This window comes from Hemibagrus wyckioides, linkage group LG18 (genome assembly GCF_019097595.1).
Source record: "Hemibagrus wyckioides isolate EC202008001 linkage group LG18, SWU_Hwy_1.0, whole genome shotgun sequence".
NCBI classification, from domain to species: Eukaryota; Metazoa; Chordata; class Actinopteri; order Siluriformes; family Bagridae; genus Hemibagrus; species Hemibagrus wyckioides.
The window spans coordinates 19,614,073-19,636,414 of record NC_080727.1 but is presented as its reverse complement, the minus strand read 5'-3'; the positions used below and the strand labels follow the sequence as shown (position 1 = coordinate 19,636,414).

The following is a 22,342-nucleotide window of genomic DNA, read 5'->3' as shown; positions in this document are numbered from 1 at the left end:
TAAAGAAAAACCAAGCACCAAAACTCTTTTGTCACGAGGCATCAGCATGAGCTCTGAGCTCTGAGTCCTGACCTCTGGGGTGAAAATAGTCGGCATGACTGATGGCTGGTTTCTTGATGTCAGACGAGCGGTAGAGGATGTGATGTCGCCCGGATCCACCCTCCTCCTCTCCTGTCATGTCGCCTCCTCTCTCCAGTGGCTCGATGAAGAACTCCTCCTGACCTGCGTGGATCATGCCCGCCTGACAGGAAGACAGAGAAGAAGGAGCCAGTGAGAAAAGGCAGATGGAGATAAAGAAGCAAGATAAAGACTCAAAACGAAAGAAAGAAAGAAAGAAAGAAAGAAAGAAACATTTCATTCAGAGACAGGTACAAAGCTGCATGTAAAGTCCATTAAGAGAAGCAGCTAGAGGGGCTATTTCCGTAGAATCACTATATCATATTTTCAGCCGCTTTGGAAGAAACCCGATCTTCAAATCGATCTGTTCTCTGTCTTCACCTAAATCATGCGTGCTGGCAGCAGCCATCATTAAAATCTGCAACGGACCAGAAAGAACCGTACGAGTTAGATGGCTAGAAAGATTCCCGAGCTGTCATTGTGTCTCTAAGAGTCGTATTTTAGCTCCCGGTGTTTACACAATTAAAGCAGAACAGGTTGTCAAAGACGAGAAGAAAGAAATCTAAGCCTAGAAATGAGATCAATACAAATGTCTTCTACTGAAGAACTGACAAGCTGATATACCTGCCTGTTCCTGTCTGGCTCTGCTTGTATCTAGTTGATGATGGCTATCTGAAAGACTGGACGTACTCGGCTGCCTGAGGCGCCACGGACATAACCAGGAAAAAAAGACGAAGAGAGCAAACCGAGTAAACGACAGGCCGACTATCATGGGGGACTGATTGATTATAGCACAGAGAGGAGATTGGGACCTACTCCGGTACATACTTGTCACTGGCTTAGTTTTCCCCTGGTCTTTTCTCCTGCCTTCCGAAACTGTTCAAACAAGATCTCTGAAGGTCACGTCAGCGCTCGCTCAGCATTCCCAGGTCATCGCTGACAACGTGACGAGAGCCTAGAGCAGGCCGCTGGACTTTTAGCTTGGCCTTACGTAGGAAAAAAAATTATTTTCCAGCCGAAAAGCTGTCCCTTCCTCCTCCCTCGTACGATTCACTCTCTTCCACGTCCCCTGAGGGTTCATTATGAAGGAAATGGCCGCGTGCCGCATCAACCGATACCGTCGTACTCAGGTTCAGCCATCACACTCACCTACTGTACTGACATTTATCCTGCATCGGAAAAAGAAACCAGCTGATACATAACAGTACCTCAAAGTGTCAATGTAACACCCTTTAAAAACACGAGCAGCACGTTTAGCATCAATGCCTCTGACAGTTACATAATGGTTACTTGTAGACAGACAGACAGACAGACAGACAGCTAGATAGATAAATAGATCTTTATAGTCACTGTATCAAAGTACAGGTACATAGCAACAACATGCCATTTAGCAACTACCAGAAGAGATAGAGAGACAGACAGATAGACAGACAGACAGACAGATAATTCAATTCAATTCAAATGATTTTGTATAGCGCCTTTTACAATGAACATTGTCTCAAAGCAGCTTTACAAGAGAAGAAAAACAGAGAAAGGGGAGGGGTAAAATGAAAAAAAAAAAAAAAGCTAAATAACTAGAAATAAGAATAAATTATTAAATTTAATTATTAAATTATTTTATCCCCATTTTATCCCTATTTTAGATAGAACCAGTTTCACTTGTACAATGCTTTCTGGAGTAAATTTTTACTTCGCTTCACTTATTTTATGTTCAACCCAATTAAAACACACTATGTCCAAATTGTTATTCACTTTTGAGAAAATCTTCATTTCAGACACCGAATGCTTACTCAGCGGCAGCAATGTCTGAGACAGTGAAGACACCTGAGCATCCCTGGCCCTAACGTATCAGCTATCTTCAGTTTGAATCGCCTCTGTTTGATAACCAGCTGCACATTATGCAAGCCAGAACCTGTGGAGATTCAGGCATTTCACAGCAACATCCAACCTCCAGGCAAGTCTTTAGCTAGCTGAGTAACTTCCACTAGCTCTCAGCTAGCTAGACGTCATTGCGATGTATATTAGCTCTCCACTTGTTAGGTTAAATATAAATGTGCTGCTAGAGCTTAGAGGTGAGGCTCAGGATCAGGTTTTTGATAATCTTCACTTAAGTATAGCTCACATCGTTACACATAGCACTGCTATGTTTACAGACTAGTTACACGCTAAACAATACACAAAAACCGACAGTTGACCCTATAAATGACAAGAATTCCATTAGACGTTTAGAAGGTGAATAATTGTGGTGAAAGTTCTGAAAGACAAAATCTAACTAATACAAGCTCTCTAAAATTGTCAGAAAATGTACTGCCAAGGTGCCAAGCTGTGCCAGTATGTGTATGTGGAGGGATCTGATCTGACTGGTCAGGGACAGGAGTGATTCTGTCTAATCTAACAGTCAGTACCATCTTAGGGAAAGACAATTCCTTTTGAGGGGAGGTAGAAAGAGAGGAACAGGATGTATTGTTCTGGATGTGAGTCAGCTGTGGCTAACATCTGGTTTGAGCAACTTTTAGATAATAAAAAGGGTGACATATAACCCAAAATAAGATCAATCAATAATACAAAATAATCAGTAACAAGCCATAGGAGTAAGCAATCCAACTGGTTGACTTATTGGTGGTCCATATTATTCCTTTTTTTAATATTCTTCACAGGGCCTGGATCAGAGGCCAGACTATTACAAAGTGTTATGAAAAATCACCTATAATTTAGTTTAAATAAAAGTTAGTAGACTGGTCAAGGCAAACCATCCGAGTCTTCTCTGACCGCTTGTGTTCGTAGTCGAAAAGCCTGTAAACTAACACGAGAAGTTTTTACACACACTTTTACAAGTTTAAAGGATTTAGAAGAACAAATTCTTTCCATCAAGAATGCTTGGGGAGAAATCCAAAATGCTGTAAGCTGAAATTATAGTCTATCATCAAATAAAAAAGAAAGAAAAAAACAACCCTAAATGAAAAACCACAATGCAGCGTGTATCTTTTAGCTTCCAGGCATGTAAAAACGATTAAAACACAGAATCATTAATAAATGGGTTTCGCTTGCTACGATTTACCAGGATGATAAACAACAGCACAGGCTTTCCAACAGCACACGCAGAGCCTGCTGCACCGTCCAACACCAGCGCACGGGGTCCAAGTGCTCTTTATCAGGACGGCTGCTGTTTCCACTGAGTGCAGGAGTCATTTCCTGCCAGCGCTGAGGCGGTGAGAGAGAGCACCAGAGCTCATCTGCTTCATCACGTGAGGAGTGGACAGAGAATGCTTATCTTTCTGGAGACAACTCACTTTAAAGACTGACACTGATTACGCGTTTACTTGTCCGCTCTCGCACGCTGCCTCGAGGCGTCTCCATGAGAAAGCTTTAATTCAGATCAAATTTCAATTCAGTTTATTTGTGTAGCGCTTTTAAAAAATGTCTCAAAGTAGCTTTAGAGAAAGACAAAAACATAGAATAAACAGTTTTCGATTCATGCTAAGCCTCTAAAGCTAAGGCTACGGTGGCAAGGAAAAACTCCCTGAGATGATATAAGGAGAAAAACCTTGAGCTCAGATGGATGGAGTGACACCAGAGTGTAAATAATAATAAAAGTAAATGCAACTTTAAGCACCACTTCTAATTTATCCAGAGTTCATCAGCTGTGTTTCCATCACAGGTTTTCAGACCAATGGCACATCTCGTAAACACCCGAGAGGCGGACTGACTCTGAGGCAGGATCCATGGCTGGGGTTAACCAGGAACATTCGTCATCCAAACCCAACAAACTGAGGTCCAAACCAAAAACTCTAATTAGAACATTGGGAAGGAATCAAAAGTGGGGTTGGAGAAGCTGGAGAAAGTGGTTGTAAAGAAATATGCAAAAAAAAAAATACATGTAATTATCTTCACAAAGGTATTTTTCATTTCAAGTGTTGGTGAATATGTGCTGGTCAGGGTCACGGTGGATCCTGGGAACACTGGGAGTGAGGCAGGAATATGCTCTGGAATGGACGGCAGTTAACCACAGGGCAAAACACACACACACACACATCTATTTAACGTTTACCAATTCATTTATTTTTACACAAGAACATGTAAAACTCCACACACACACACACACACAGAAACCCCTTATAAATCTCTGGTTTATTTACTTATAATTCATTTATTTTGACTGAACTCTATGGTCGTGATTTGACTGAGGAATTCGCTCACCATAACAAGTTGGACCGTCCAATCAGGAAATGATTCTGAATATCCAAAGGAAAATCACTCCAAAAAAGCATTTAGTGAGTAGAGTAAATCTTGTCACGGCGTACTTATCTGTCTGTCAAAACAAATTCATAAATCGTAGCGAGTCATAAATCCGCACGCGATAGCTGTGCATGACTTGAGGCATACTGGTCAAATCGGAATCCTTTTCCAGACATTTCAACAAAGTACCTTAATTTATTTAGTCACAACACTTAAAATTACATCGGAGAATAAAATTTGGATTTTAGCCTCTGTAGGAAATTGCACAAAAATATGAAGGGGGGTTTGGTAGAAACATTGCTAAGAAAAGCTGAAGACTGAGTCTCACGATACGTTTATTTTCTTTAAATCTTTAATTACTGTTGCAGGGCTCCATTTTTGTGAATGTTTGTGAGAGAATGATGTGAATTTGAATTACAGGTTTAATGCTACATTACACGTACTACAATACAGTGGAACCTTGGCATATGAATGCCCTCCTTTTCGAATTTTCCCCTTAAGAATTGAAATTTGCATTGGATACGAAGTATCGAACGGACCAAACGCAGGCTAAGTTGCACGTACATCCGGAAGCTGTTTGCCTCAGTGGAAAGCCAAGCGAATCCAACTGAAGAGAGAAAAGAGTGTTTGGAAAGAGTCAACCCACGATACCAGCGTTGACTTCGGCATGCGTTCAAAAGCTAGCTGATTTTTCGGTGTTTTTTTGTTGACAGATTGGTGGTCTGTTCTATTTTTAGCCCAAGCTTGGTGGCACGACTTCCTGTGAGGACCCTTGGCATGGAATGCTTGGCTTGGGTCAGGTCTTTGTAAGCAGCCATACAGTTTACATACGCTTCGTATTGGGAATAGTTTTGGTGGCTGGAACTTATTATCTGCATTCACATTATTTCTTATGGGAAAATTCGTCTCGCAATACAAATTTTCACCCTCAGAACTCGCCTCCAGAACGGATTCAATTCGTATGCCGAGGATCCACCGTATCTGAAATGTATCTGGAGCAAAAGATAATTGTTATTTGGTATAAGATTTAAACCACTGTTTACCAGTACACTGGTATTCCATGATGCCGGCGGAAAAGAAATCGTCCTGTGGGACATTTTCAATCAGAATAAACAAATGAATGATTTTCTGGCTTTCTTTGTGACTCTCTGATGGCTTTCAATGTGAGATGTGTGTGTTTTTCCCTCCGTTGGATAACCTTACACAGAATTTTAGTGGTTGAAGACACAAATTTCTGCTGCTTTTTAGATGAACAAGCACTTGGAGCATGTCCGAGGGCAGAAATGGGTTTGATATCAACATTTACTCTAGAGATGCAAACATTTGTGTGGAAAAAAAAGCACCATTCTATGTATATATCGCCCCTAGTAGGCTAGAGAAGATCAGAAATACTTCTGGAAAAATACAAATTCTTAAAGCCTTGAGTGTCTACTTACATATGGGCTTCATATTAACCACCACTGTGGAGTGAGACATGACAAAGACATTCAACATGGAAACAACCAAAACCCTTTTGGAAAGATAAATCTCACTAACAGGCAACTTTTGTAGGTGCAGTTTATGTAAGAGATTGCTATCCAGATAACGTTAAATTAATATAGAAATAATCATTCTTGCTAGAGCTAACATTATGTGGGTGCAATAACACACCTGGTGTAATGTGTGATGTGATCTGTGGAGAAAAATGAGAGGAAAAAACTGAGAACAGACATTCAGTCATCTTCAGTAACAGCTTCAACCATGCTCACGGTCTCAGTGGAACTCCATGGAAGACCATGAAGGGAAGTGAGAATACGTCTCGAAAAGGACGCTAGTTCATTACACACACACACACACACACACAAAACCACACACACGCCATTTTGACTAGCCAACCCACCACCCGATGTGTTTGTGGGAGTCGGGAGGAAACCAGAGAACCCAGAGGAAACCCACATGGACACCATCTAAAAAATGAACCCAAGCCCATAAACCTCTGGGGACTCACTTTGATCCAGCAACATATCAGATCTATTAAATTTGTCACATTAGGAGAAAAACAATGAAATGGATTCAAAAGTTGAAACAAAAAGTAGCTGTCAGCTACATCTGCATGGTTTATGTGTTCACTACATATACAAGTCTCTCCTTACCTTGTAACACAGCAGGCCAGCTGTTTAAAGAGTCGAGCCGTGATCCACAAAACCGATATAACAGCACTTTTGCTTTTCATTTCAAAGTAACGATACATAAATGCACTCTTACACACAATGGTATGGCAAGTATTGTTGACTGACACGTGTAATCACTCTTATTTTTCACATACCATGTCAACACACAGTTCTGTGAAAGAGATTAATAGATAAGAACAATGCTGGAGGAAAACCAGCATTATATTTTCCCACAGAGTTTTTTTGCACTTTACAATATTATGAAAAACATCTGAAATAATCAGACAGATTAAAGAAGACGCCAGTATTATCACCACACATACATTTCGGAATACTCTTCTTTGTACGTCCCAGCTAAGGAAGTTGGGGTAAGAGCACAGGGGCAGCAGAGAGGATTATGGGCCTCACAGAACTTGGCTATGCTGGAGCTTGAACCCTGACTTTCCAACCAACATCCCAGAGCCTTAACCACTTGAGCCACCGCTGCCCCAAAGGCACTGCCCCCTAAGGCCCCAAAGGCAGTGATGGCTCTGCCTTTAAACCACATGAAGCAAAGCTCATTCATTCATTCTTTCATTCACAAGAGCCAATACAAAATCAATATCTAATTAGCCAACTATAATTAAGCACACTGATAATACAGTCGATTGTGTTCCCTTAATTGTGATTAACTGCAGCAGGGGTGTAAATGCAACACCATTATCTGTATCTGGTTAATGCTGAATTTCCTATTCAGAAAGTCAGTATTATCTATACCAAAGGTTTAACCTCATTTACCCAAAAAAAATGGAATTTTACTGTAGGTCTGGTTGCGTTCATGTTCAACATCAAATGTCTTTATCATATCTCACTACACAGTGGTGGTTAACATGAAGCTCATATGAAAGCAGACACTCAGGGATTTAAGAATTTTGCATAAGTATTCTGTTTTTCACTAACCTACTAGGGGCAATATATTCAAAGAAAAATTAAAAACACATGTTTCTATCTTCAGAGTAAATGTTGATCAACCGATTTCTGCTCTCTGAGACGCTCCAAGTGCTTGTTCATAAGCAGCTAAAAGTTATCGTCAACCACTAAAAATCTATGTAAGGTTATCTAACACGCGTCCAAAACACACTGAAAGCAAACAGAGTCCTGACTCGTTTTATATCAGACTCTCAGCCAGAAAATCATTCGTTTCTTTATACTGATTGAAAACGTCCATTCAGGCAGCAAACTGGAACACAAAAAGGGTTAAAGAAACTAATACACTGTGCCTCTGTTTGTATTTGTCTGATGCAGACACGTCATCCGTTCAACCCAAACAACGTATCGGTATTTACTTACATCCCTATAGCCACACCCACGTATAACAAACTAAAAACTATACCATTCAGGAAAATCTATAAAATTTTGTTTCAATAACTTTCACTGTGTGGATCGTCACAGTATTCTAAAGCTAATTAAAACACTTTTTTTGTTTTTAACAAAGAGTTGTTATGTAAGTGTCTAATTGTCGAGACGGTGAAAGGTCCTAATGTTGTCAGAGATTTCTATTCTAACAGGAACGATCCTCATAACTTTACATTCAGAAATTGTTTTGCGTTTCCTGGTAATTACGACGACCGGACCGTCGTCTTAGTAACTGGTAACAGGAGCTAACTTTGTCCTGGAGGCGTACAACAAGAATGGATGTAACTATAAATGGATAAAAGTGTGATTCATTAATGAATTGTCGAGCTGCAAAATAAAAAAATAATCATGACATGCTGTTTTAAAAAAAACAATCAGGGTTTGGTGATGCTAATTTTCCCATCACAGCACACACACAGTGTTTTCTTCCTTACATCCACTTGAGTAAATGAAGCAGCGGTGGAATCACAGCATACTGCCAGCTTTTCTTCATGTCACCCCTTAACAACCAGGACGCTTGGCAACTACCAGCATAGCAACAATACGCCTCGAGTACAAAAGGTCTTGGCTGACTTTGTCTACCTTCTCTGTACAGCACGTCTCTTCTTCCCTGAACAGAAATAGCTCTTTAGGCTTAATTAAGAGTCCGGTTTTATCCGCGAGTATTTTTATGAACGACGAACAGCTTCTCTACGATGCTGACTAATACAGATCATGCAGATGTATGGAGTCGTTCCTGAAGTTTTTGGTCTGGTGAGCCAGCTCTGAGATACTTCCTCTCATGGAAAATAATATACCAAGGTCCAGTTTCATACACTTTTTTTTTTTTTTTTTTGTAAAAAATCACTTCTGGATTCCAGATGAGAACATTTTTTCCATGACTGCAAGCTTGAACCCTTTCACAATGTTAAAGCAAACTTTTTAAGGTCACGCAGGGACGAAGTTGATAGTGATGTTTTATTGTGGTGCTTGTTACTCAGTGAATTCCTTTCCAGTGATTTGTCTCCTCTCTTATCACAACAAAGTCTTCCTCAGAGCAGATCTTCCAGCTGTAGCCAGATGGTCATCATGCATATGGAAATAATCTGTCAGCGTTCGTAATATCAACATTAGCAGTCGATTACAGGTTCATATACATGAGCATTAATTACGGAGATGTTTCATAACTGCTACAAATAAAACCAATTAACTTAAACATAAACAAACCTCTAAACCGCGGCCTATTTATTTCTGCCTGTATGAGTCATGCTCGATTGATTGTCAAATCTCTTACGCATTTGAAGTAATATGCGAGCAAGAAAGGCCAGGATCAGCATGTTATTTCAGCTTGCATTTCTACAATTCAGGCTATGAAGAACACTGGCGAGACTTCGCTTGTCTTCGTCCTCCTATCCCGAAAACGCAGCCTAAACCCATTTACCTTCGCGCTGAACTAAAGAAGAGAGAACAGCTGGCTAGCAGAGCGCACAATAAGGTTCTGGGAAAGCTAATGCTGTCTGGATCTAGAGTGGAAAGGCCGGGTCGCCCTAATCTACCTGCAATATGAAACATAACAGAAAAATTGTACTTGAGAACAAAAAATTATGAAACTGTAAAGGGGGGTGTTGGTGGGGGGAGGGGGGGGGGGTTGGGGGGTGTCAGTGGTGGATATTTGGGACAGAGCTAGATAAGGAGGTTGAATTTTATTTAATGTACACTAGGGTTGGGTGATATTGTGACTATTTCATGTCATCTATCTATCTATCTATCTATCTATCTATCTATCTATCTATCTATCTATCTATCTATCTATCTATCTATCTATCTATCTACATCCAGTGACATTTATTCTGATTATATCATAACCTTTCCGCATTTTGCATACAAGCTCGGCAATTTCATGCTGGAGTATGCTACTCACAAAAAAAGTGAATAAACTACGGCTACGGCAATCAAAATATTTTTGCAATACTGGAAGCCCCGCCCCCTTTCCCCTAATCACACATCCTCTCGGAATCTCTACATATTAACATCAACCAATCTCCTGGTGATTTAACAGCTGAGTTCATCACCGTAGCGTAGGTTTGATTCCTGTGAACACATCCAATGGGGTTTGCTCAAAATCAGTGCACTCGCAATGCCGGTCCCAAACCCCGAGTCTGGATAAAAAACGGGAGGGAATAAAGGTGTAAAAAAGGTTTGTTTGATTGGCAAATCAAACAAAAGGGAAAAGCCAAAAGACAAAAGAGAATGTCAGACATGCAGACGTTCCGATTCACCTAAAAATCCACCAACCTGCTGAGTTTTTGTAACTGACTCTGCCACCAAGCAGCTCCCGACTGATAATATTATTTATCAGTTTCCTTAAACCTAAAATCGTGCAAATTACTCTTTCGTCAAAAAATGGATTTTTTCTGTTATTTCTGAACAACTCAATCTTTTCACATTTGAGAAATGTGAATGACAAGCGGGGAAAAATCAATATCCCGCTATCACGTAGCGTGCACAGAGCGAGTGGATCATCAGGTCAAAGACCCAGCATGCTCTGGTTCCTATCAGAGGTCTGGAAAAACAGCCAGGGAGATTTAGTGGAAAAAAACAACATGTACTTATGGATGAAACTCAGAATCCGTGCCATCATCACTTCCAGCTTTCCATCTCATTTTCATTCTCTTCTCAATACCATTAATTCCTCTCTGATTAAAAACTGCTCTGTGGAGCTTACACTCTGTATCCATGAGGTTTGGAGGCTTATTCTGACGTGGAAACTTTTCCAGATGATGGGCCTGAAAAATCCACTGTTACGATTCTTTGCTCTTCCTGACAATGGTTTCCATAAAAGGAAGAAAAAAAAAACGTGTGGTAAAAATGTGGATTTTTCGCTTAAGATAAGATGAAAAACAAACAAAAAAAACCCAGCAAACTAAAAAGAGAGCTAAGAAGAAGTGCAGCACAAGGTGTTAAGTGAGATTCTGTCAAAGAATTTCGCAGTGATGTAGCAGTACATGGCTTTGTGTCCTGTTGCGAGAGTAAATTGCCTGTGTCTCTGAGTCGAAACACACTCTTAACTCCCAAGCACAGCTAATTTACTGGACCAGAAATCCAGACGAGAACATCAATATGTCACTTGCAAATGGTAATGTAACACACATTCTGCTAGACTGGGCTTCAGGCCAACGTCAGAGGGAAAGGCAGAGATACATAGCAGGAAGAAAGAAGGAGAGAAAGAAAGCAGTGTCTGAGAAGCTACTTTAGATTCTTAAGCTGGGAAGGAATGACAGAACATTAAGATACTCCTGAAGTCAAAAATGTGATTTTTATGGCTAACTCCTCTTTAAAAGACTGACTCCCTGGATTAGTATTCAGGTCCACTTCAGTACTCTACACTTCAGAAATCCTTACACTTCAGTATTCTACACTTCAGAAATCCTTACAGTTCAGTACTCTACACTTCAGTACTCTACCATTCAGTAATCCTTACACTTCAGTACTCTACACTTCAGAAATCCTTACACTTCAGTACTCTACACTTCAGTACTCTACCATTCAGTAATCCTTACACTTCAGTACTCTACACTTCAATAATCTACAATTCAGAAATCCCTACACTTCAGAAATCCTTACTCTTTAGTTCTCCACACTTTAGGACTCCACACTTCAGTAATCCTTACTCTTTAGTACTCCACACTTCAGGACTCCACACTTCAGTAATCCTTACTCTTTAGTACTCCACACTTCAGTACTCCACACTTCAGTAATCCTTACTCTTTAGTACTCCACACTTCAGTAATCCTTACTCTTTAGTACTCCACACTTCAGGACTCCACACTTCAGTAATCCTTACTCTTTAGTACTCCACACTTCAGTACTCCACACTTCAGTAATCCTTACTCTTTAGTACTCCACACTTCAGTAATCCTTACTCTTTAGTACTCCACACTTCAGTAATCCTTACTCTTTAGTGCTCCACACTTCAGTACTCCACACTTCAGAAATCCTTACACTTCAGTACTCCACACTTCAGTACTCCACACTTCAGAAATCCTTACACTTCAGTACTCCACACTTCAGTACTTCACACATCAGTAATCCTTACACTTCAGTATTCCCCACACCTCAGCATTCCATACAACTTAGTTTTCCGTACACATCAGTATTCCCTACACCCCGGTATTCCCTACACTTCACTATGCAGTATACAGAACACTGGGTAGAATTTCCTGGAGCCTAGCTAATCATCACAGTCTGAGTGAAGTCCAGTATTTCCTGAAATATCCTCTGTCCAGGATAGGGTTATATTCATATCCTGGCATTCTTACATTCATACATTCTATAAATAATTTGAATAGTTTCATTAGAAAATCAGATTTGTTTTCATGATGGTTACACGATGATAATGATGTTGATGATCATAAAGATATTTGGGAATCGGTTGCTTTGCCAAAATAAAAAAGAAGAAGAAGAAAAGAAACAGACATTCTGTCTTTGGTATGACTTCATAAAAGAAAGATTTCCGCTAGAACCACCCCACCCTGTTCACCCCGGCGAGTGGAAGAAGGAATCCTCCCATATTTTTGCTGACATGTACTGCATTTACGAAATCCCACTCATCCCTCCTCGGAGTGTATTAAAGGTATGGGAGACTATGCTGATGCAGCGCAGGCCCCTCTCCCACTCAAGACTTCCAGCTGCCACGTCACATGACTCTTAGGCTGAGGTTTCACAACACATACTCAGAAGCTGAGCCAGAAGCAGAGCAAGCGCAAGAGCGAGAGCAAGTTCGAGTTTCTGTTAAATCCGAGCTTCCCCAGCATGCCCTTGCTCGCAGTTGTACGTTTTTGAAGGAGCTAAGGGTCTGTCCTGTGGACGGAGAACGCAGAGATCCAGTGCTGCGTCGTTGCGTTTTGTTTCTCTTGTCAGTGGAGGAATGTTAATGACATCATCAAAGTACTTCAGGAACACCCCCACCTGACTAGTGTTCTTTTTTTCATCGTCTGCCACTGAAAAACTAAACACACACACACACACACACACACACACACATCACAGATCCCTCGCCCACTGATTAGTTTCCACAGATGGCCCACATGGATACGTTTGAATCAGGGGCTTTTAAAGCATCCCTAAGGTGATCTCAGACATGGCACATGAGCACTGAGACGCTTTCACAGATCTTGTTTGCAAGGGATTGTGTTCGACGTCTAACAGCCAGGAGATTAAACTCTTCTCCTGTGATCTCCTATCACAGAAACATGCTGGCCAACAGGACACAAAACACACCTTGATCAATTTCCATGCAGCCTGCAACACACTAGGGACCATCGGGCAAAATTAAAAACGACACGCTACACACACACCACCTAGCATTCTGCCTCCTGTGTGGGGTGAGACATCGTCAGCTGTCAGGTTTCATCTTCGGAGAACTTGATGAGGTCTTCTTCAAATGCGTCGCATGGGTTGAGTTCCTGTCACCTCAGAACATTTTTCTTGGACATTTTTAAGGAGGTATTTTCCACCTGCACAACCTGGATGTGTTTATTTATTTATTTTTAATGAGACTAGTTCCATGTGAAAATCCCAGGAGATCAGCAGGTTCTGAAAATATAACCGAAACAAAATGGCATGTCATGATCAATGTCATTTTCTTCTTGTTTTTTTTCTTGCTATATAATGTGCTACCCAAGTTCTAATACGCCATTATGTTACACACTATGTAGTGAATATGGTGCAGTAATCCACTTTTGCAATATCAATATCATCTTGCCGATACCTGATCCTGATTCAATAATGACATCCTTTTAGCAACTTCATGTGAAACATCAGAGGCGCGATAGAACCCTCGTCCGATACGCAGACGCATCGGGATCGAGAGAATCGTATCGAACGATACGTTCGACAGACTGCATGAGAAAGCCGTATTGTTACACCCTCGGCGAGAACACGGAGCGTTCTGATACAAGAGCAAGTATGACATCCGCTCTCCTGGTACTTTCCTGATGTTTGCACACCTCTTCAAACATCAGCAGGGGAAATAAACTTGCTGTAACGAGCCACTGAAAGCTACAGATGGTAGGCATGCACTCTCTTCCATATCAGTACGAGGATGAACTCTTCACGAAGACCAGCTTCCTAATCGACCGGGAAGGAGTCGGAAAACACACACGGCCACACGTGTCTTCTGCGTAGGAGGCACATCCGCTTCAGCACAAGTTTCCCTACAGAAAAGTAGCAGTAGTGGCAGCAACAGCTTGTGCCCCTGCTGGAGAATGGAGGCACACAGTCGCCGCGCCGCCTCCTACTCACTTCTCACTTAGCAAGGCTTTGGGCCTCCCAGCATGCACCTTGGTGCGGTGCTCGAGCCCCACTGCCACTGACAGAGCCGGAGCGGAGTGGTGGGTGTATTCTGCAGAGGTTTGCAGGCTTGCAGAGAAGTGCAGACTGCCAAGGAAGTTTGCTCAGATATAATGCTGTGGAGAAGCAGCATAAGGAAGAGCTTGTTAAGAATTGGCAAACGGAAAAAAAACGCCGCTGACAGACGCACAAAACTAAAATAACAACGGAGACTTGGAATTGTGCTTGGCTAAAAGGAGTGGAACCCGGCGGCATCTTCTTATGTTGTAGCTCATCCTCCTCAAGTTTCGGACATGTCCGTTCGGAGATGCTTTTCCACTCGACAGAGCTGGATAGAGCTGTCGTTCACGTTACTGTGGTCTTCCTGTCGGCTCGAACCTGGCTAGCTGTTTTCTTCTGATCTCTCTATTATATATATTACATGCACTATCCCAGGTTCATAATTATTTACAATATGAATGTTAATATAATACCATGTGCAATATGTTCTTATAGCACCCTTTTATGTACTTTTTGTATACACTTCATTTCTATTTATTTCTCTTGTAATCTGAAGCAGTCCCTGGCAAAAGAATTTCCATCTGGATTAATAAAGTTCTTTCTTATCTTTTCTTAACTTATCTGAAAGGAAGCTTCCGGCTTCCTGGATGTTTTTTGTTTTTCGCCCCATTCTGTGTTAACTCTAGACACTACAGTGTGAGAAAATCGTCTGGCCAGTAAGACTGTGTGGGAAAATCCCAACAACTACATAACTCTATTTATTCTTTCCTCTGTACAGCCAGAGGTTCGTCTTATTATTATTATTTTTGAATTATATTTATTAATGAGTTCCTCTAGTTATTCCACTAGTTTGACTAATCACTTGTATCAGATGGATTTAATCCAAATCTCAATAACTCAGAAACAAATAATGCCTGCAAATATTTCCAACAGTAATCAGCGTAATAATGACGAGGTTAATAACGGGTTTATCCGAGTACTAGAGCAGCTATAGCTGAATTACGTTCTGAAAATAAATCTTTTTTAATGAAACATTACAAATAAAGTGGTCTGAAAATGGAAAAAAACAAACAAAAACAAAAACAAATGAGAACCCAGGTTTAATGGCAAGTCAATTAAATTATGTAAGTGTGTGTGTGTGTGTGACATTTCTTTCTTGGTGGAGAGTAAGTATTGAAGGAACTTACACTTACTAGGATGGTCCTCATGAGGAAAACTGCTATTTTTTAAAATAATAATAACAATAAATTAAAAATAAATAAATAAATGAATAAAAAAGTTAAGGTTGGTGTTTGTTTTCGGTGCTATGAATTAGCTGGATTAACAATTAGGAAGGTCCCCAGAAGCATAGCAAGACACGTGTATGTGTGTGTGTGTGTGTGTGTGTGTGTGTGCACGTTTCTGTACATGGCCCTGTTCATTAAATATGCATGAGCAGGAGCATGCAATAAGCTTGTTAAGCTACAATGTACGTTTTGCAGCGCGTAGCTGTCAAGAACCATTTCATAGCGCATTCACGATCCCGCCCATCAACCTGATGTTAAAATATAAACGTTAGCGTAACGTTAGCGTGCGGTGTGGAATGACTTCTAGTAGCATATTTTCTGTAAAAATGGAGTGTAGTAAAATAAAATAAAACCTAGTGCCACGTTCGTGATTAGCAACTACGGCATATACGTTAAATAAGACTCTCTTATGATTCTGTTTAGGGGAAAAAACTAATAAAGACGCCACTGAGGCCCTGAGTGACGACATTTTAAAATGCATGTACAGTTTTATAGATAATTTACACTAACCTTTCTATAAGCTTTTTATGTGTTACGTAAAAAATAAATCCTGATAAAGTGTGCTCTTAGAAAGATAACATGCATTTCTTGCGGTTGTATAAAACACTAAGCGCTAGTTATCGCTTACGTTATAGCAGCTTTAAATAATCGATCTGTCCCCAGCATATTTGTTCTCCCTCTTGATATTAATACATGGCTTTATATTTGTATTACATGAATGAAATCCAAACGAAAATGAAAACCTTTTTCCTGCTTGATGGCATCAGAGGTGCTAGCATGCAAAAAATGAATAAATTTTAAAAATAAATAAATAAAGTATGAGATAAGTTTTCAACCGTCTTAATTCTGAGAAATATTTTGATTATTTCCTGATATTATTGCATCGTTTCACTTAATATTTCCTTCACAAACACGCAGCCAAGAAGCACTTACTTTCACAGGAAATGCCGTGACTGATATGCAGATGACCGAACACAGACCCCTGATTTCCCTACAGCCTGCTGGCAAAGACGCAAAGAAAACTCACCACTCAAGAGCCTGGACAACTTTTAAGTGCAGGATTCTGTGAATTATTTAATCCAGCAACTTGCTTCCAAAACGCTCATTGAAGAAATGACGTCACCATTCCTGTCTCCTGTCTTATCCACACTACACTGACCCCCCGAGTCAAATTCTGCACTGATTATATAAACTTATAATCTATAAATTGCTCAACCATCTCTTGCTGAAGTACCCGAGCAAGCTTTGATTTTTTTTGTTTTTTTTAATATCTGGACACACCTACATCAATCAAGGTGCAGGCTGTTTGTTGGTACCTCAAATAATGGTTATAAAATCCACATTATGGGAATGAATCAGCTTCCAATCAGTGTTCAGGACGGAGAATTTCCTGGTCACACAATCACATTTTGACCATATAGTACACACTTAAGAAAAGAATATTTTTTATAGTCACACTCTCCAGCATCACCCAGATGAGGATGAGGTTCGATTCCGAGTCTGGTTCCTTTCAAAGTTCCTTCCTTATGTCGTCTCAGCCGTGACATCCATCTTGCTCATTAGGGACAAATTAAAATGGCAGATTTCTATCATTTCCAGCCTGGATTTATATCATTCTGTCTAATTGATCCACTGTGTTCCAAAGTTTGCTTTCTGACTAGAAACAAATGCTTGAAATACAAAAAAAATATGGAGTATACTAAAGCAAAAAAGACAAAGAAATCTTACTCCGATTGTAAAGTTTAAGATTCTGAAGGCTGTAGCTAGAAAACTGTAAAAATGTCCACTAGGTTTAGCATTTCAAGCCGGGTCTACTCTACACGTTCAGTGACTGCGAGGTGGTCTACATGACGAAGACCGAATGCAGGAATTAGTGTTGCATTTGCTCTAAGATGAATCACTTCCACATCTGGATACGCTCCATATGCTTGTTGAAGTGATGAGCTGCGCCTGTCACATGAAGACTGCCAGAACTGTGGACGAAATGAACAGTTTATTTGAAGTACTTCTGACAGTAGATCATGATAAGCATGTTTGCCTCGCATCTCTGGAGTTAGGGACCTGACTCTGACTCCTGCCTCTATCTTGTCAACAGGGAGTTTGGAATTTTTTCCAGGTACAAGGGTTTCCTCCAGGTACTCTGGTTTCCTCCTGCTGTCCAAAGTATGCTGATTGGTATCTCTAAATTGTTCGTAGTGTGTGAATGTGTATGATTGTTGCCCTGCGATGGGTTGGCACCCCATTCAGCATGTCGCCTGCCTTGTGCCCGAGTGCCTTGGGATATATTCCAGGGTCCTTGCAAACCGGTGTAGGGTAAATGGATGGATGGACGATGAATGAACCTCTTTGAGGTCACTGATGAGTGAAAAATGCCTCAGAAACAAGTGACTTGGCTTATAATAGCAAGGTCCTAAAACAAATGCTCCTCTACTTAGTTTTTGCATTTGCTAAGCAGCTGGAACTGCAGGATTGGTTAAAAACCCAGCAGAGATAGTACTGGGATTTGAACCCACAATGTTCTGATCAGTCATAACAACATCTGAGTCACTAATCCCATCTGATTTTGTTTCTTTGTCTCGTTGCCCTCTAGTGTATGTACTTAACTTACACGTCACGTAAGAAGGCAGACGCCTACACGATGCTGGCCTGACGTTTTCTGAGCTACATGTCCTCAGAACTAAAACTTTACACTGATGAATCAGATCAAATGTTTGAAGATGTTTGTCCGGCAGTCCATTTTGCTGCAAGGTGCAGCACAATCACTTCCGTTTTTCGTGGTACAATATTTCTGCACGGTGAACGTGGTGCTTCATCATCAACGTATTATTTAATTAACTAACGTCTCGGTATTGCTGTCTTCGACTGCACCGAGCCTGGTGCTTTGTGTCTTTTGGGTGTCCTAATGCTGAAGAATTATCTGACTGCAATAAACCAAGTCTTGCTTCTTCTCATCCAAGCCTGAAGAGTCCTTTGTATTTATTAGCTTGTTTAATTTTTGCAAGTAAACAGTATAGGCAATAGGTAAGACCCTGGACCACCCGCTGATGTGTCCACTCAGAGATGGACTATGAGTTCAGACAGTTTCCCGGCTTCGGAGGCTCTGCAAGTGGCCTTGGAGATACGGTTACAGAAATACTGTACAGTTCTATCTGGTCACACGTTTCAAAAATGTCAACGTTGCAATCTGGTAATAACAGAACGAAGGTGATCGATCACGTTAAGAAGGAGCCTCGTGGCAAAAGAGAGCACATTTCTAGATAGACATAAATCAGAGGGAGAGAGCTGAGGGCGTTTCTGCAACAAAGTGCTCTCAGAGGAGCTGAGTCTTCAAGCACGAGGTTCTGCTAATGCTAGAGTTATCACAAAGTAAGAGAAACATGCAGGATTAGGAAATTGCGTGCGCTCAGGAAAACGCCAGGCTATCACTATAATACACTACGTAATGTATATGTTCCTAAATAAATGTGTCCACGCAACGTCTAGATTATCCAGTACTTAGAAAATTATAAACTTTAAGTAAAATGCGTATCCTAGACTCACAGGGTCAACTCTGACTGGAATGTAACTAAATTATAAAGCCTCTCACATCCGAATGCTAAAAGCCTGTTTTCCCTCTAGATTCCCCTCACTGAGTAAAAGCACTGCAGGTCAGATGGAGTAATCCTGCCATCCAGCTTGGCCAGACTCCAAGCCGGGTCCGTCATCTCCAGGGATGCCCTGTGTGTATATGTGTGTGTGCAGGTTTGCTGCGAGGCTGGCACACTCGCTGCCTCTCTTCCCGCAGTGAAGCAGCAGCAGGACGGAAGGTGAAGACAGGAGCCGGCACGTGTGAGGTCACACCAGGGTTTCAGGGAGGCGTCCGGACACGCTCGAAGCCCGGTGTGTTTGTGATGAAAAGGTAACCCTTTCCACGCGAGTCACGCTTCGGCGCTACAGAAGCAACCCCCTGTGCACATTTCCCTCATTTCACTCCTCACTCTAATAAAACTGTCCTGGATGTCATTTTTTTTTAAATCATCATCATCGTTATTATTATTTTACTCATGTAGTCATGTCGTTAATTGCGTTTTCCTGTAGCGGAGGCGGACAGATGTTAGCTCCCATGGACAGATGAAGGTCCACAGAGCCTCACTGAGGAACTCTTCCACGTGGACAGAGTTCAAAGGAAACACGCAAATAATATTTTATGTCCATCTCTAATTCATGGACTTTTAGTTATCGAGAGCACATTTGGTGGGGAAACATGAGACGTGTGATATTTGATAAACAACATAAATGTTCCATGCCAGCAGCGCTCTCTGTTTTGCCAATAACCAGTCGCTCAGTTCTGATCTCAAAGCTGCTAGAATAAACAGGAGATCCAATGAATATGAATAAATACCGGATCAAAAATCGAAGCGTGGTTTTAATAGACGCATCCTTGGAGGCTTTTCAAAGATGTAAAAGGAAGAAAGAAAAAAAAATGTGTGTGGTGCTGTCGCTTAGCGACCTCGCAGGGTGTAGGTCAGTGCACAAAACACACAGTGGGTTGTCGGCCTGCGGCGACGGAGGCGAGCGGCCCGGACGGGGCCGAGGGTGCCAGTACTTTAATCTTAGTGGAAATGGATAGAATGCAAAGACTTTGATGCACGCACATTCTGCAGAATCTCAGACACTACAACAAAGGCAGTATCTATGTTTTCAACGGCTGTCCTCTTAATTAATAATCAGTGCCCATTATGAAATACCAAAGAGAACGCTTATTATAACACTGGACCCAAGTCAAGAATCGTGTTTCATTTCAAAGAAAATTCACTCACCAGGCCGTCACAGTTGCTAATAGCCACTGAAGTATCTGGTACATTAGTAACGTGGCCCACGTACAGACATTTGCTTGGCAGTAGTGGCTCTGTCCAGGTGTGGTTATCTTCCTCGTGCCACTCTAGAGTTGCTCCCGGGGCCACCAAGCGCGAGTTGCGCCTCAAGAGCATGTGAAACTCCTGTCCGAAAACAGTGACATTGTAAAAGATTGTCTCGTGGTGCTCAGGCCCCGTGTGCTCGTGAGCGTCTCGCCTCCTGCGCCGGTGCTGCAGCCCACTCAGGCGGTCAGCCGAGACGGCGTGGGAGAGGAATCGTCCATCCGTGTCCACGCTCGCCGGCTTCACCAGGGTGTACTCCTTCAGGACATGCTGCAGGGAATCTGCCATGGGCACACACACACACACACAAAAACACACACCGTCAATCCGCATCATATCACATACATCACATACAGCCACTAGGTCAGCGCATAAATCAATAATCATCAGTAGAGACAGTTGACGCTCTTGACAAGGGCTTCGAAACGCACAAAGAAGGTGCAGAGTGATTCAACACAGACGGAAGACAACTTCCACCAGCGTCGTGCATTCCTGATCCACAGAAGAAGGCCAAGTTTCCATCAGTGTGCAGGCTGGTGTCAGGCATGCACACTGTGCCCTATGCATATGCAAGTGAACTTCACCTCAGAAGAAAGGTGCAAGCACAGCCTGCCGAAGGACTGCACACTTGTTTTTCCAGCCTTCGCCTTCCTCTTCAGAAGCAGTGACACTAATGCCCGAGTTTTATGCAGAATATTAAAAGGCAGAAACACTGCCTCCGTCAGCTATTTCACCTCCACCAAGCACCTCATTGAGATCTCAGCGAGCCTGAAGTGTCAGGGAGATTAACACAAAGTTACCCAGCAAGAACCCAGAGATTGCATGCGTTTTGGGGGTTATTTTAAAGACTTCATTCAAAAGTTACTCATTAAAACATGTCATATTCTAACTCAGGACTTAGTGTTAGGAAAGAAGGGAAGGACCAAAGGGGAAAAAAAAAAAAAGTTCTAGACACGGAAAAGGTTGCTGACATTCAGGGCATTGCCCCTAGCAGATTGATTTATTTATTTATTTTTGCACTAAATCTGACGCACTCTGATGTTATTTATTGATGATTGATATTTGTTTCCAAATAACGCAAGAGTTGCATTAGAGTAGCTTGTAGGATCTTACGGTTCATTTAAAGGATCCCTGATCTCTCGGCACTCCAGACATAAAGTACCCATCAATAGTGAAACCCGAATAAACAAGAAGAAAACCTTTGCACATACCTATGCTGTCGGTGATATAGAGAGCCTTTGTGTGCTGAAAGTGGAGCAAAATAATGATGAACGCATATTTAGCCGGCGTAACATCCATGGCAGGTCGGGGAAGAGGGAGAGAGCGCGCGGGCGACCGACTGCAAACTAGTGATGGGCGATTCGCGACGAATCGTTTCATTTTGAACGACTCTTTTAAGCGAGTCCATCGAATCGATTCGCGCGAGCGAGCGAACCGAAAGTTCACTGTCTTACTTGGAAAAAAGTTTTTTTAAAAGACTACGTGTTTTGTATTAAAAAACAAAACACTTTTTATTTCGAGTCCGCATTTATATTAGTTATATATTTTAAAACTGAAACTAGTCCCCTTCTCTGACGTTATTTTTATTCAGTACAAATGATGCACGGGTTTCTAACACCACAAAAAAAATGTCACTCTTAATTATTATTAATACAATAAACTGTTGTTTAGAGTATACCCAAGCTGAATGAGATATATTCCACGAGCCGATGGAAATTCTCCAGTGAATCAAATGAGTCGATTCCGTTTAAACGGCTTGGCTGGGAAGAATCGAATCCGTAAAATGAGTCGGAATGCCCATCCTAACTGCAAAGTGCACAGAAGCAGTTCTTCTCCCTTTCTAACATTTTCTTTCCTCTTTCCTGGCTCGCTACGTAGATTAACAGGCTGGATGGGGTGTATGGTTCATTAGTTATTTCCAGAAATAGCC

At 41.4% G+C, this 22,342-nt stretch overlaps 1 protein-coding gene across 2 annotated transcripts in view; it reads right to left on the bottom strand.

Annotated features, from left to right (window-relative positions):
• adamts2a (ADAM metallopeptidase with thrombospondin type 1 motif, 2a) overlaps positions 1 to 21,783 on the bottom strand; it is a 62,368-nt gene extending 40,585 nt beyond the window's left edge. The window contains exons 1-3 of one of the 2 annotated variants that reach the window (XM_058415038.1): positions 21,624 to 21,783; positions 20,314 to 20,693; positions 73 to 241 (exon numbers count right to left, since the gene is read on the bottom strand). In XM_058415038.1, coding sequence (XP_058271021.1) covers positions 73 to 241; positions 20,314 to 20,693; positions 21,624 to 21,711 — 637 coding nt within the window. In that variant the 5' untranslated portion in view covers positions 21,712 to 21,783. Of the gene's footprint in view, positions 1 to 72; positions 242 to 3,175; positions 3,305 to 20,313; positions 20,694 to 21,623 lie in introns of those variants that run through there. The other variant, XM_058415039.1, reaches the window with a different exon arrangement.
• Between the last annotated feature and the right edge of the window lie 559 nt (positions 21,784 to 22,342).